Source organism: Odontesthes bonariensis, chromosome 11, assembly GCF_027942865.1.
Source record: "Odontesthes bonariensis isolate fOdoBon6 chromosome 11, fOdoBon6.hap1, whole genome shotgun sequence".
Classification (NCBI taxonomy): domain Eukaryota; kingdom Metazoa; phylum Chordata; class Actinopteri; order Atheriniformes; family Atherinopsidae; genus Odontesthes; species Odontesthes bonariensis.
Genome location: NC_134516.1, coordinates 33533667 through 33550477, shown reverse-complemented (window position 1 = coordinate 33550477; position 16811 = coordinate 33533667). Strand labels below are relative to the sequence as shown.

General features: G+C 38.9%; 1 protein-coding gene across 1 annotated transcript in view; it reads right to left on the bottom strand.

Moving 5' to 3' along the window:
* The window catches only part of LOC142391917 (alpha-2-macroglobulin-like), a 46973-nt gene extending 31233 nt beyond the window's left edge, over positions 1-15740 (bottom strand). The window contains exons 1-9 of the mRNA XM_075478096.1: positions 15507-15740; positions 14400-14580; positions 13715-13880; positions 10911-10963; positions 10150-10170; positions 5918-6086; positions 5714-5798; positions 2439-2556; positions 2235-2349 (exon numbers count right to left, since the gene is read on the bottom strand). Coding sequence (XP_075334211.1) covers positions 2235-2349; positions 2439-2556; positions 5714-5798; positions 5918-6086; positions 10150-10170; positions 10911-10963; positions 13715-13880; positions 14400-14580; positions 15507-15589 — 991 coding nt within the window. The 5' untranslated portion in view covers positions 15590-15740. The remainder of the gene's footprint in view (positions 1-2234; positions 2350-2438; positions 2557-5713; positions 5799-5917; positions 6087-10149; positions 10171-10910; positions 10964-13714; positions 13881-14399; positions 14581-15506) is intronic.
* Between the last annotated feature and the right edge of the window lie 1071 nt (positions 15741-16811).

Below are 16811 nucleotides of genomic sequence, written 5' to 3'. Positions count from 1 at the left end.
TTTCACACTGCGACCCGCTACCTTAGCGGGTCCAAATTGCACCTTCGACCCGCGTCGAGCAATGTGAACGCTTGGCGTGTTAGGTGACCCGTGTCGCCTGAAGCCGAGTTCAGGGGGCGTTGCCTAGTGGCAGAGCGTCACACAAAACACATAAAATGCTGGGCGTGTAAAATGACGTAGGCACAAGCCATGCGTCGGAGGTAGGGTTAAATACACCTTGAGGACTTGTTTTTGCAATTGTATATGCAGTTCATGGAGATGTTATTTTACGGGGTGTGGATGGTTACAACGTGGGATGCCGCCGAAGAACATATGCAGAGAATACAAAAGCACTATAGTCCCCGAAATGTGGCGGTAAATAACGTCCTCTGCTCGGAGGCTGAGGAGCTCGCGGACCTCCTTGTCTCCCCAGTTAGCCATCTTCAAAAAATTCTCGAACTTGAAGTAAAATTCAGTAGAATCAGCTGTCCATTCTGTCTTTTAAACTCCTCACGTCACGCCACGCCCACGTCCGACCCGCGTCAATTGCGTTCACACCAAACTCGGCTCGGCAAAAAGACTAGGGTCCGATGCGGGTCGAAAGGCGAGTCGAGTTGACGCGGCAGCCCGGGTTGGCAGTGTGAACGCAACAGCGGACACACTAAATTCGCAGATTAAACGCAGGTTATTCCTCAGTGTGAAAGGGGCTTAAATAGCGCCTGAAGGACGCCGACTTTCTCCAAACTGTTATCGGTGAATAGATTAAAGTATTTTATGCCAAATATGAGGTCCAGGATTTAAAAAAAATAAATAAATAAATAAAAATAAAAAACTTCTCCTTTAATGACAGCAGTTTTAAAGGCCTTTGGAAATGTTCCAGTCTGGAGTGAGATGTTAACTAGAGGAGCGAGTTGTGGTAACAAACTGCTCAGCACAGACTTTAGAAATCTAGTGGGCAACTCATCAAGGCAGCACGTTGATGAACTCAGACTGCAGATGGTCTCTTCGACTGTTTTGTCAGTAACAGGTGTGAAATGTGTCAGCTCTAGATGTCTAGCTGGCTGCAGAGTAGTTATTTGTGTTGTGGAAATTATTGGATTTTTAATGCCTTGAACTTTGTCATTAAAGAATGTTGCAAACTCATTACACTTGGATGTAGAAATGAGTTCTAAAGGCAGTGAAACTGGAGGGTTTGTTAATCTGTTTACTGTAGCATACAGGACACGAGAGTTGTTACTGCAGTTTTTGATGATTTCAGAAAAATAACTCTCCCTCGTTCTACGCAAAGTCTGGTTGAACCCACATAGCTTTTCTTTGTAAGTCTCATAATGAACCTGGAGCTTTGACTTGCGCCATTTCAGTTCGGCTATCCAAAACATTTCAGAGACTTGATGTATAAGAGTTCAACAGATCATCAACATCAGAACACAGGGTGTTCTCAAACCTAATTATTTCCATAAACTGTCTCCCTGTTCTGTCATTTATGAGTCTTCCCCGAACAACTGCAGACCCAACTGCTGGTTTGGGTGTAACAGACAGGTCGAAGAAAACACAGAAATGATCAGATAAACCAACATTGACGACATCCACATTTGAAATAACAACACCCCTTGAAATGAGCACATCTAGAGTGTGCCCTCTGCTGTGGATGGGCTCAGTCACATGCTGAGTTAGACCAAACATTTCATGGACAGCAGTGAGTTATTCAGCTTGCTTGTTATGGGCTACATCCACGTGCACAGTCAAGTCCCCTGTTATGACTAAACAGTCAAAAGCAGTGCACACAATTGTAAGTAATTCAGTAAAATCATCAATAAAGCAATTCTGTGGTGGTTTGTAAATGGTGACACAAAGTATGGAATATTGTTTTTATCTCTATCTTGAATGAAAAAACCCAAATGACAACTTATGGGTGGGTATATTGTCCCTGAATATGTCACAAACACCCCCACCCCTCTGGTTTTCTCGTGTTTCAGACACAAAATGGAAGTGAGGTGGACTAGACTCAATCAGGACTGCATTAGCTGTGTTTTTCTCGAGCCATGTCTCAGTTAAAAACATAAAATCAAGATTGTGAGACAAAATAAAACAATCAATTAAGAATGATTTGTTACTTAAAGATCTGGCATCGAGTACTGCATGTTTGAGATTAACGAGAGTTGAACTGAACGCTGTGTTCTTGCAAGGGATATGGATAAGATTTCTCTGATTGGATCTGTCTGTCCCTCTCTTCACGTGGGTCCCTGTCAGCCTACCTGTGCCATGTTCCTCCAGCTCAGCGGTCACCTCAAAGCTGTCAGTATTTATGTTCTTGTCACGGAAAAATTCCTCCATGTCCACAATTTGTGTGGCACATCCACTTTTATCCGTCTAGAAGATAATTAAACAGATGAATTAAAACAAATAAACCACCATTCAAGAAGATAACAAGTGACATGTTTTCCATTTGGAATACTCACAGTCAGTTCAAACATCCTGCACATGGTTTCTGGGTGCGGTATGCGCCAGTAAAACCAAGTGATAGTTCTGCAAAAGTTTGCCTTTACTGAACCAAGAACTGGTTTCCCATACGTATATCTGCAGGAGAGTGAGCAGAAATACAGATATGCTGTTTGTTCTTCTGCAGATTGAAGGGCTGAATTTACACTGAAGGTGATAAGTATTATGTGGCAGCCATGGTTCACCAGGTAGTCTTGACATCCTCCAACCAGAAGGTTGGTGGGTCAACCCCCAGCCCCTCCAAGTATATTAATGTAATGCTAAAAGGATTACATGCATATAAGCAGGCACTAAAAAGCATTTTGTAGTGTCCTAAATTGTCTTAAATTCCTTACTATCATCTTTTATTTATGGACAATGTGCATTAATTTCCATAAACTTCCTGTTTTACTTGTTTCAACATAAAAGCACACATTTCAAAATAAATTTTAAAAAAACCTCCTGCATTTACAGCCAAGTTGAATTGTCTTCTCAGCGTAGTAGTTCCAGTCTAAAATATCACTTAAAGGCTAAACACACAACTGATAGCAGCAAGTCATTCAAGGAAACAGACAGTGGAGCGAGGCTTCTACATAAAAACTACAGAAAGATGCTGATGTTAAAAGTGTGTTTGCACAACAAATGTTATGGCACTTTCATTCATATGGCAGCACATTTAAAATAAAACTAAATGCTTAAGGCTATACACTACTTTTGAATTCATTTTTGCATTTTGCGTACAAATGCGATTAATCAGGGAAATCATGCGATTAATTCGATTAAAATTAGGTTAGATTTTAATCTTTGCCCAGCCCTAATTTTTACATTAGTCAGACTTTGTTTAAGACTATTAATTAGCAGTTCAGTAGCAAATACTTTGTACAGTTGTCGTCGTTACAATGAGAGTCCATAAGGGGAGATAGCCAATGCTGCCATTACTCTTCCCTAGTTATCAGTGTGACAAACAGTAATTTGTGCACCAAAGTTGATGACCCAAAAAGTCCCATCTGGAGGGAATTCATCATCACACTAGCAAGGTAATGAAATAGAATAACTGACCAAGCTCCAACCAGGACTGCTGCCACTGACCTGCACATCCGACTTATTTCCAAAAACAGTTCAATTATTTAAAGAGTCGAAAAAAGGGAATAGCTGCATCATCGTAACTTGTACTTCACTTGACATTACCATAAAGGCAAGCGCATTTCATACCACAGGCAACTCAATGTGCTTTATATAAAGACAAGGCATTTAAAAGAACAGCATAAAGCAGCATAAAAACAAGCAATTTAAAGAGAAAAAAATAGAAATAAAAATTAAAGCAATCAAAGAAGAGGGGAAAAAGAAAAATATAAACTCAACCATAAGCACACCGAAAGAGAAATGTTTTTAAGCTGGATTTAAAAGTGCTTACAGTTGTGGCTGATTTCAGTTCTGCTGGTAGTTTGTTCCAGTTGTGAGCAGCATAACAGCTAAAAGCTGCTTCACCGTGTCTAGTTTGAACTCTGGGCTCCACTATCTGACCCGAGTCAGTAGATCTCAGAGCTCTGCTGGGTTTATACTCTGCTAGCATGTCATTCATGTATTCTGGATCTAAACCATTCCGTGATTTGTAGACGAGCAGCAGAACTTTAAAATCTATTCTGTATCTGACCGGGAGCCAATGTAAAGACTTGAGAACTGGGGTGATGTGATCTGATCTCTTTGTTCTGGTTAAAACTCGGGCTGCAGCATTTTGAGACTCTTTTGGGGGAGTCCAGTCAGAAGACCGTTACAGTAGTCAAGTCTGTTGGAGATGAAATCATGAATCAGCCTCTCTTGATCTATTTGGGACATGAAACCCTTAATTCTGGATATGTTCTTAAGTTGATAAAAGGCTGATTTGGTGACTGATTTGATATGATTGTTGAAGGTCAGGTCTGAGTCTATCAGCACGCCGAGGTTCCGAACTTGGTCTTTAGTTTCTAGAGACAGTGACTCAAGATGTTTACTGACAGCAAACCTCTTCTCTTTGTTGCCAAACACAATGACCTCAGTTTTTTCTTGATTTAACTGAAGGAAATTTCGGTTCATCCACTTTTTGACTTGCTCTAAGCAGTCGCACAATGACTCTATAGGACTGCAGTCATCTGGAGACAGTGCGAGATATATCTGTGTGTCATCTGCATAGCTGTGGTAGTTGACTTTAGAGTTCTTCAAAATTTGACCCAGAGGCAGCATGTATAGAGTGAACAGAAGGGGTCCAAGAACTGACCCCTGAGGAACTCCACATGTCATAGCCACTGGATCAGATTGATTACTTCCAATAGTCACAAAATAACTCCGCTCCTCCAAGTAGGACCTGAACCATTCTAGGACTGTCCCGCTGAGTCCTCCCCAGGTTTCCAACCTGTTCAGCAGTATACTGTGATCCACAGTGTCAAATGCAGCACTGAGATCCAACAATACCAGAACTGACACCTTGCCTGAGTCAGTGTTCAACCTTATGTCATTTAACACTTTAATAAGAGCCGTTTCTGTACTGTGGTGAGGTCGGAAGCCTGACTGAAATTTGTCAAGGAGTCCACTGGAGTTCAAGAAGTTACTGAGTTGATTAAAAACCACTTTCTCAACAATCTTGGCTATAAAAGGAAGATTTGAGATGGGTCTGTAGTTGGTTAAAATGGAAGCATCCAATGTTGTCTTTTTTAGGAGTGGCTTGATGGCAGCTACTTTTAAGGGTTCAGGAAACGTGCCTGATTGAAGTGAGCAGTTTATTATTTGCTGCAAATCTGTTTGGACAGAGCTTACAATAGTTTTAAAGAAGTCAGATGGCATTGTGTCAAGACAGGATGTCGATGGTTTAAGATGCTGGACTGTTTCTTCTATGGTTTTTTGGTCAACTGTATTGAATTCTGACATCATAGTTGATTGATTCCTAGGTGGTTTTAAGGTTTGTGTCATTTTATTATTTTGCTGATTTATGTTGATATTTAGCCTTATAGATTTGATTTTTTCATTGAAAAAACAAGCAAATTCATTGCATTTTTCTGTGGAACAGAGTTCTGAAACTATCTGTTTTGGGGGGGCTGTCAGCTTATTAACCATAGCAAACAGAGCACGAGTGTTGTTGATGTTCTTATTAATCATTTCAGATAAGTGTTGCTGTCTAGCGCGGAGTAACCTGTGGTTAAAATTACAAAGACTTAAAAACAACAAAAATGTACTCATCCACTTTTAATAGCCATCTTACCAATAACCATGATTTAATACTCACTTTCCACAAATCTTCATCGTGACCTGCTTATCCAGGATGGTTATCACATTGGGCAAGTGAACCTTTACTTCATACTTTGGCAAAACTATAGCAATGGAAACAGAAATAAAAGTCTTTCAAGTGAAAAGTTATAAAACGTAGTTCAAAGGCAGTGTTTTTGTAACTAAAATGTACTTTTTTTTTTTAACCATAACTGCATCTCACCGTATTCCTTGATGTCAAAGCTGTGGGACATTTCCTCTCCCTTGTCTGTCAAGGCAGTGATAATGTAGCTTCCCTGTACAGCTTCAGGAATCATGGGGTGCGAAAGGTCAAGTATGCCGCCAACAATGGCCTTATCCAGCCACTGGGCAATGCGATTTGAATTCGGATCCTGCAGATAGTAAAGACATTGATATTGATTAAATGTTACTTCATTCTCCATTCTGTTAAAGCTAACAATCTGAATTTAGGGAGTGGACCTAATCTTTCATACAATTTTGGTGAGTTAAGTTTTGCATATGATCACAGTTCAAAGTTGTGAAATCTATTTGTCATTGGTGTCCTTGCACCGCATTTCTGGGAACTTCACAGAAAAGATCAAAGTCAAACACATATCCCACATATAGAGTAGGAAATGTTAGCTTTAAAAAAAGAATATTGCAGTTAGTGCTCTGTGACCTTCATATCATATTTGGCATTTTTTACCCAACAACCTTGGATTACCTTATTATGTGTGTTCCATGTGTAAACTGACATGGTAAGACTAAGTATAAAAACCTTATTTAGGTTGGTATGCCGTGTCAACTGTAAAAAAACTGAATGGTAACCTTTGCAAACCTTAAAAAAAATCATTTTATCCAAGTTAGTGTTGAGTACAGATAAAGTCATTGTAGTGGGTGACTTTAATATTCATGTAGATGTTGAAAATGATAGCCTGAATATGAACTTTCATTCTATATTGGACTCTATTGGATTTTCTCAGAGTGTTCACAGACCGACTCACTGCCTTAATCACACCCTTGGTCTTGTTCTGACTTATGGCATTGAGAGTGAACAGTTAACAGTGTTCCCTCATAACCCTGTCTTATCTGACCATTTTCTGATAACCTTTGAGTTTACATTACTTGACTATACAGTTTCTGAGAAGAAATTTACGTATAGAAGGTGTCTATCAGAGGATGCTGTAACCAGATTTAAAGAATTAATTCCATCATCCTTTTCTTCACTGCCATGTGCAGATATGACAGAGGACGACTACCTAAACTTTACTCCAGCAGCACTTGACTCTCTTGTTGACAGCACTATAGTTTCAATGCGTACAGCACTGGACAATGTTGCCCCTCTGAAAAGGAAGGTAATCAGTCAGAAGAGGTTGGCTCCTTGGTATAATTCACAGCTGCGTGCTTTAAAGCAGACTGCAAGAAAGCTGGAGAGACAGTGGCGTTCCTCTAATTTAGAAGAGTCTCAGTTAGTCTGGAACTGCTTATTATTCATCAGTGATAAAAGAAAATAAGAACAATCCAAGGTTTCTTTTCAGCACTGTAGCCAGTCTGACAAAGAGTTCGAGCTCTGTTGACCCAGTTATTCCTTTAACTCTCAGCAGTGATTATTTCATGAGCTTCTTTATTAATAAAATTGTTTCTATCAGAGAGAAGATTAATGGAATCCTTCCCACTATTATCAGTGATGTATCATCAAGTACAGCAGCTTTAGAAGTATCTTTAGAACCTGATTTGTATTTAGACAGCTTCTGCCCAGTTGATCTCTCTGAACTAACAACAGCAATAGTCTCTTCTAAACCATCAACTTGTGATTTAGACCCAATCCCAACCAGATTGTTCAAAGAGGTTTTCCCATTAATTGACACTTCCATATTGGATTTGATCTATCTGTCTTTGTTGACAGGATATGTACCTCAGACTTTTAAGGTTGCTGTAATTAAACCTTTACTTAAAAAACCAACTCTTGATTCAGAGGTGTTGGCTCATTATAGACCTATATCCAATCTCCCTTTTATGTCTAAAGTTCTTGAAAAAAAAGTTGCAGCTCAGCTCTGTGATCATTTACACAGAAATAATCTGTTTGAAGAGTTTCAGTCAGGATTCAGAGTGCATCATAGCACAGAAACTGCACTAATGAAAGTTACCAATGATCTCCTCTTAGCCTCTAATAGCCGACTTGTGTCTGTGCTTGTCCTGTTGGATCTCAGTGCTGCATTTGATACGGTCGATCACAGTATCTTATTACACAGACTTGAACATGTTATTGGGATTAAAGGAACTTCATTTGGCTGGTTTAAGTCATATTTATCTGATAGATTGCAGTTTGTTCTTGTAAATGAAGAATCTTCCTCACACACCAGAGTAAGTCATGGAGTTCCTCAGGGTTCTGTGCTTGGACCGATTCTTTTCACTTTATACATGCTTCCATTAGGTAATATTATTAGGCAGCATGGCATAAATTTCCATTGCTATGCTGATGATACCCAGTTGTACTTATCTATAAAACCAGATGAACCCAATAGGTTGGTCAGACTACAAGCATGTCTTAAAGACATAAAGACCTGGATGACTCAGAACTGTCTGCTGCTAAATTCAGACAAAACTGAAGTCGTTATCTTTGGACCTGAGCGTTTCAGGGAGAAATTGTCTAGCTATATAGTTACTCTAGATGGTATTTCCTTGGCTTCTAGTTCTACAGTGAGGAACCTTGGAGTTATTTTTGACCAGAACTTATCATTTGACTCGCATATAAAACAGGTTTCTAGGACTGCCTTCTTTCATCTTCGTAATATTGTTAAAATCAGGAACATCTTGTCTCAGAGTGATGCAGAAAAACTGCTCCATGCATTTGTTACTTCAAGATTGGACTACTGTAATTCTTTATTTATGGGCTGTCCCACATATTCTCTGAAAAGCCTTCAGTTGATCCAAAATGCTGCAGCCAGAGTTTTGATGAGAACTAACAGGAGAGATCATATTTCTCCAGTTTTAGCTTCTCTTCATTGGCTCCCTGTTAAATTCAGAATAGAATTTAAGATTCTTCTCCTTACATATAAAGCTCTTAATGACCGAGCTCCATCATATCTTAAAGATCTCATTGTAAGATATTTTCCTAACAGAGCACTTCGTTCCCAAACTGCAGGTTTACTTGAGGTTCCCAGAGTTTCTAAAAGTAGAATGGGAGGCAGAGCCTTCAGTTATCAGGCCCCTCTCTTGTGGAATAAGCTGCCAGTAAATGTCCGGGAAGCAGACACCCTTTCCACTTTTAAGACCAGGCTTAAAACTTTCCTTTTTGATAAAGCTTACAGTTAGGGATGGCTCAGGTGATCCTGAAACATCCCATAGTTAAGCTGCTATAGACCTAGACTGCTGGGGGAGCTCATCTGTCACACCTTTCCTCACTTTATGTATATGTGACATTATTGTGGTCATTAACTCGTGTTTCCCTTTTCCAACAGATATCCTTTGAATGGTGTTAAAGTGCCGCCGCCGCCGCGGCCCCCCCCTCCCCCCCTTTCTGTCTTCTCAAACCCCAGCTGGTCGAGGCGGATGGCCACCCTTCCTGAGTCTGGTTCTGCCAGAGGTTTCTTCCTGTTAAAAGGGAGTCGTTTCTCTCCACAGTCGCCTCAGGCACGCTCAGGACGGGAGATTGGACCGAAAAAGAAAAAGTTTTCAGTGCAATCTGTTGGTTTTCTTAGCTAGGAAATTGTTTTTGAATTGGCTCTATATGAACGAATTGGATTATTTTATGAATAATTATGATTACAATTAATTGAATTCCAATTGACTTGAATTGGACTTTATTATCTAAGTGCCTTGAGATGACATTTGTTGTATTTGGCGCTATATAAATAAAAATGAATTGAATTTCCATTTAAATCAACCAAACAAAAAATACAAAGATGTTGAACTATTGAAAAGGAGAAATGGTATCATTCTTTGAAAAAAACAAAAAAATGCTGCTTGTTTTTAATTTCAGACCAGAAACACCTTTCATAATAGTTGGGCTAGGGTTGTGTTCTCTCTATGCCGCCTCACCTCTTCAATTAAAGGACTTGGAAGGCCTTTTGGCTTCGCTATTGTTCTGTCTGATTCTGAGACTCTTGCTTAAAATAGACTTTCAATTGGTCACTAATCTGAGGGGTCCTTTGTGGTGTTATCAATTATCGTAGGCAGGATTTTTTTCAGTTGGAGGCATTGCTGGATTGCAGGCAGAATAGTTTAGCAGTTTCATTCATTCATTGTTTGGTTTAACTGGACTGAACTGAATAATGCCTTTTCTCTCACTCTTCTTCTCTGCCTGCCTTTTTACTGCAACTCTAAAAGGCAGAATTTTTTATCTTCTTTCTAAATCTTTTGAAAAAAGAAAAGCAAGTCAGCAGTTTCGAGGAGAAATGCCAGTGCCTTAGCCCTCTCAAATGCAGATAAATAGCAGCCATTTTAAGCTCTTACCTGGACCGCCACTTCCTTGTACTGAAAAGAAAAGACACAATCAAAATGCGGCACAAAGAATCTTTACAACACAAACACACTATAAGTGCAATATCTTAGAAGTTATTGGTAAACATTTCTCAATAATATATGCCATCTTTTTTCCCCCAATAGTTTATCACCTAATCAGACATATTGCTCATCCTATCAGCTGCAAATATCATATCATCTCAACCGAGCATGGGGCAACATATTGGGTTTACCAAATTCAAGATAACACAAAAGACATATTGGTATCTTCAACAATTAGATGTGTGATCAAGCCTGAAAGTGTGAAAAAAAAAACAAAAAAAAAACACGATGTATTAATTACAACTGATGTTGTAATTTGTAGCAACCACTTTCATCATCATTTGATATGGATTGTATGGAGATACAGATTTCACATTTCAGACATGTTTTTATGCTCTCATAACAAATGGGAAAGAACTGCGCCACTATTGATTCAGATGTTTGGGTCAAATGCAGTGTGTGCCAAATTAACTCTGACGGCATGTTTATCACACTACTCCACACAGCGCTTCACACCCACGCCGTCCTCAAAAATCAACAAACAGCCCTACTTTCACCTCCCACTCTCCTGAACCAAAATAGACCTCGCTCTTCAGATTTACAGCGTGCTTGCTAGAAATTACAGCCCATTGTGAAATGCACGAGCTGAAATTACGACACACATTCAACAATTTATGTGTATTTGACAAAAATGAGGCGATTAAACATACCACTCGATCTACAGGGATGAAATTGGCATCCATGGAGACAATCCGGAATTGGACTTTAAAGACAAGAAAGAAATAATCACCATCAGTATAATCGTGAAACACGCGCAAGGTAATGCAAAATATTGTGAATTGGATTATTTTGAAAATAATTATGATAACAATGAATTAAACTCCAATTGGCTTGAATTGGACTATATCATTTAAGTGCCTGGAGATGACAATTGTTGTAATTTGGCACTATATAAATAAACTGAACTGAATTGAGTATTGTGAGTAAAATGGCATACTAAGTGTACAAACAGAATAAATAAATACAATAAAAAATAATAATAATAGTAAAAATTAATAAAATTAAAATCACACACTAGGTAATATAGAATGGAATAGAAATGGCGGAAATTCAAAAAATGTATATATGCATGTATACATGCATATTGGATAATGAGATAAATCTGCTGAATTCCTCTTAATAACAAATAAGGAACTATGTTTCTGATGAAAGCTCAAAGCTGTCACTAAGGCAGCTTTTCACCATCTCAGAAACATCAACAGAATTAAAGGTGTAGGAGCCATAATTACTTTCTTTATATTTTTTGTTTTCATTATGGTTATTGGTTCACTTTGATTTGTGTTTTTTGTTTATTGGTTATTATTGGACGTGGGTGTGACATTGGGCGTGTGTGGTGCGCAATTGGAAGCCTTTAATTAGCCCTACTTGGCAACTGTGCGCGAGTTCAGTTTGGCGTTGGGTGAGTACAGGGGAAGGCAATCCTTTTGTGTACTGCACCGCACCGCACCGCACCGCACCGCACTGCTCCTTTGTCTCAACGTTTTTGCTCTATCTTGCAATCGGAAATGACTGTTGGAGTCAAGTTGGATGATATGGAGAGCAATAAACGAAAGAAACCGGAATGAGTGTGTGGACATTATATCATTGAGCGCGCGTAAGACAACCAATTTCCCCCTGCTTAGCCCACAGCGGCGCTGAACGAATTGGCGTTGGATTTAGCCGCAATAAAAGGTTTCCTCTCCCAAAAAAAACAGGAGAAGCTCATCCATGCATTCATCTCCAGTAGACTCTTTTACTGTAATGCTCTTTTAACTGGACTTCCCAAAAAAAGAGCATTAAACATCTGCAGCTCATCCAGAACGCTGCTGCTAGAGTTTTAACCCGGACTAAGAGATCTGAACACATCACACCAGTTTTAAAATCTTTACTCTGGCTTCCGGTCAGTCACAGAATAGATTTTGAAAGCCTGCTGATGGTTTACAAATCCCAGAACAGTTTAGGCCCAAAATACATCTGTGATATGTTCAGAGAATATAAACCCAGCAGAGCTCTTAGATCCAAGGACTCAGGTCAACTGGTCCAGTCCAGAGTCCAGACTAAACATGGAGAAGCAGCATTGAGCTGTTATGCTGCAAACAAGTGGAACAAACTGCCAGTGGAGATTAAACTTTCACCAAATGTAGACATTTCCAGGTTAAAGACATTTCTGTTCTCATGTGTCTATGCATGAAATATCTTTTAACTTATCTAGACTGTTGCTTGTTTTTATATTCATTTAAATAATTTTATTTGTTTCTCTTTATATTCTTTTACGTATTTTTATTGTTTCTGACACTCCCTGCTGCAATGCTTTTATTTTATGTAAAGCACTTTGAATTGTTTTGTACATGAAATGTGCTATACAAATAAATTTGACTTTGATTTGATTTGATTTGATGGAGTGAAAGGAGCAACTGGTGATGTTTTAGGAGGAAAATGAGTACTCTTTTCCTTCCGTGCAATTTTTTTTTACAGCATGTTCACAAAACTGAGAGACAATATAATAGCTTATTAATACAAAAAATGATCAAAATATATTTTAAATCGAACACCATAGCACAACAGAATAAACTGTGTGCCATTTTGACGTGGCTAATTTGTTAAGATATACTGCTAAGTTGCTACTGTGGGCCCAAAATCTAAAACAAAGAAAACAGGATACTAAGTAGCCTCAAAGTACAACGCTGTGCAGGATTTTTAATTTTTTCCCCCTATTCATTTTACACAGATTTTAAAGATGAAAATATGTGGGTTTTTTTTTTTTGTTTTTTTTTAATGGCGACAGGTTGTTCGACAAAGTGCAAGAGTCAGAGAATAACAAAGTCTGAAATATATCTTTAGTAATATCAGTGGGTATCTCACTAAATCTTTTTATATGTTTTCGGGAAAAAAAGTTGAATGCTGAATAAATTTCCTCCAAGTTGTACAGACTCAGATAATGTGGTAGGTCATTGCTAATATACTTTCAAATGGACAGAAAATTACTTTTAAATATTATTACTGGGCATGTATTGTTGTAATGTTTTAAATACTTGAACGCAGTTTTTCTAGAAAAGATAATTGTTTCGTATATGGGATTATCGTCCATCGACTCTTTCGGGCTTTCAAATGCGCGAGCCTACAACTATCCGGTGAGTTACATGCTGTTTATAAAGTTGTTTTGTAATGTCCCCATGCCAGTAATGTGAGAACCATGCATATGGGTTTGATGGTAAGGCTTGTGACTTTATTGTCGGATGGTTTATAAAGTGGTGTGACGTTTCTGCAGTGTGCAAGTTGTTGTTTTACATGGAAGGGTTAGCAGTTGCCCCTTAGCCACCACGTATTAGCCTCGCATGACAGGCTGTGCGAACAGCGCGATCTCCACACAGGGAGCGCAGATTTGCACCTCTCTGTGTCCTACTATCAGTATTTGACAACCTCTAGCAATGGAAACGTGCTTCAAATGCCCCGGAGTTCCTCTTTAAACACCTACCAGTTTGTCCAGGTTTGTAGATCGGTTTGTCAGTTTGGATGATATGGATGAAAGCAGGAGGCTCAATGAGGATTTTAGTCTCCTTGCTCATTTCATTTTTCCAGTCGCTGCCAGTCCGAAGTGATACCTGAATGGATGCAACAGTTCTGGACAGCACTGAAGGGACCTGCAATACCAGCAGAAACATTTTTTAGAACGGACTCTTCTGCCTGGTTAGCAGGCATCATGCTAAATAGTATAGCTTCCACACTTTTAAGTGTCCTTGCATTGGTAGAGTATGAGTACTTGGAAGTAAATACATCTAAGACCAGAAAACAATAAGAAACAGACTTCTACTGAATGAAATGTTACTGTAATTTCCAGGGCTGGGCGAGTTAACTCATTATTATCACATTAACTTGTTAATTATTTAACGCTGATAAATATTTTATCGCACATTAACGCAGGTTTTATTGTCCTAAAAGTCTGTTGAATGCATCCCATTCACACAGTTACAGCAAACACCACGAAGCATGGAGTAATAAAATAAAAATAAACTATATATATATATATATATATATATATATATATATATATATATATATATATATATATATATATATATATATATATTGTCTTGCAAATACTGCAGAGACAAAAATGGCATTTTTATGAGTTTGAAAGAACAAAAAAAAAGAGAACTGACCTGAAATTTGAAGCAGCGGTAGAAGTCATTTTTAACATGCTTCTCTAGGATGACACTGTTTGTAGAGTCTACAGACAGGCTAATGGTCAGAGAAATTTTCTCCATGGGGCTGTGGACGTGTGCACACAGGATCTCCTGTTTCCCTCCTGTCACATGGGAGCTGACAGTCACTGCATAAATACTGCATTTAGAAACAACAAAAATAGAAAATTATGAGTGTAAAGATTTGGACAAAATATTATGAACAGAATATTCTGGTACCCACTGAGGTTTCACCGATTAAATTAGTTAGTTGTTATTGGTTTTAAGGGTTTAAATGATTTGAGATATTGTATTGTTTTGGGAAGAAAGACTGATGAACATTGTAGGAGCTATTTGTAGAGTTATTTTTGTTTTTTAGTACTAGTTGTAAATTTAATTAGCTAATTATGAGTAACTTTATTTGATTAATTTCAGTGCTTTATTTAGATTAGATTTATTTTGCTAATATTCTTTGTTAGTTATTTGTTTAGAATATTTTGATAATTGGGTCACACTGGGCACCTGGAGTACCAGCATGCACCGGGGTGGGCCAATGGTTTTTACCAGGGAAAGGGAGAGAGCAGTTGGTTTTCTTTGTTCTTTTGTTTGTTTTATTGTTTGGAAATAAATAAATCAGAAAAACGCAAGAATTCATTTTTGGACATTCATCTTCTTTTGCCTGTGTTAAACCACATCCCCATGGTACATCAGTGGTCTTTTGATTTTGTTTGGTTTAAGTTTAGTTTGTTTTTTTTTAATGGAGAAATGGCCACTACAAACATTTTTAGGTAAATAAAAGATAAATAAATAAACAACTAAAAACATGTCGAACAGTGTGAGTAAAGTGAAAATTGTCACGCTAAATTCAACTAAACACTTTGGTTCGATTTTGCACCCAGAAGCCTGTTGATGCCAATGAGAAATGAAGGAGAAATTGAATGGCGCTACGGCTCAGCAGCCAGGTGCTGCTGAGAATACTGATGCCATTTCTGCAACCAGGAAAAGTTTCCTGCTTATCAGCTGCTGGAGCCCCAAGTTGGAACTTTTACTGACAACATAAGATGATTCAAAAGATATGTTACTTACATGTCATTGAGGCTGGCTGATGTCGCAGTTTGTAGGAGAATTGTTGCGACTGTGACTGCAAATAGTTGGAGGACAGGTGCCATGTCTGCAGAGCCCAGCTGGTGCTTTGCAAAGCCGGGGGACAGCACGAGCAGAGACCGAGGAGAAGGAGGACGCGCTTCCAGCCTGCTGTGCGCACTGTGAACCGGACTCACAGGAAGGGGTGTGCACTGCGTTAGCGGTAGCCTGGCTTGCTGTTTATACCACCAAACCACCCCCCAGCTATCCCCTCCTTGTGGGTTACTCCCCCCAAAGTTCGTATGACATTTGTGGCCTCCTCCCCATTCCACAGGGTTTCACTTCCCGGCAGTCGAATGACAGTCGTGCCTGCAGCTAAAAGGCCACTTTCTGGAGAATTTCACGAATGCACACTTTTCCATCAGTAAGGGCTGTAAATGACGAGGGTGGAAAGGTGAAAATACTGAGGCCACTGGCATGCAGACATACTGCCCACAGAATTGTAGCATGACAGGCCTGACAAGCCTGGCGTTATCAGGCAAATAGTAGTGAAGAAAATGGAAATAACACAGTGCGGAGCCTTGGGGCCTTGGTGGCTTTTTGCAGACACTTGGGATACATTCCTTGCACTGAAACTAAGTTTAACAATGCTGCCACAAGCCAGTGCACAGTACCTATGGCTTTACATCTATGATAGAATTATACATCATATGGAAAAGCTTTATTTTGGAAAGCATATTGTGGAACTTAAAAAAAGATTTAGAAATGCACTCACAAAAAGTTGGTATCAGATTATGGCAAAGTGTATTTTTTCTTGTCTGAGAGTTACAGGGCATGTCCTTCAAATGTGGCTCACCTCAATCAGGCTAAAATATCCTGACTTGTTCCATTGTCTGAGATTCAGGCAGGTATTCTTTCATGCAGTCTTCCAATTATTCACCAGTGGATGAAGCTTGCTTTTTTTTGCCAGCTTGCATGATGGCATATACCTGATTCTTTTTTTTTTTAAATCAAGCTTGTAGCATAGCATGCTCTGTGGCAGAGAAAGAATATCTTGGTACATTAAACATATTTTCTTGGAACCAACGGTTATAACAAAATATTTAGACGTCCACCCTCTTGAATCAAAATGTGATATTTGCTGCTAGCTTTTTGAAGCAATCAAAGTCTGTTTCTGACATCACAACTCAGTCTCTGGTAGACAACTTGTAGTCCAATCTTCGTGGGCTGGCTATAATATACAGGTAAAATGGCAAGGCAAGGCAAGTTTATCTGTACAGCACAATTCAACTACAAGGTGATTCAAAG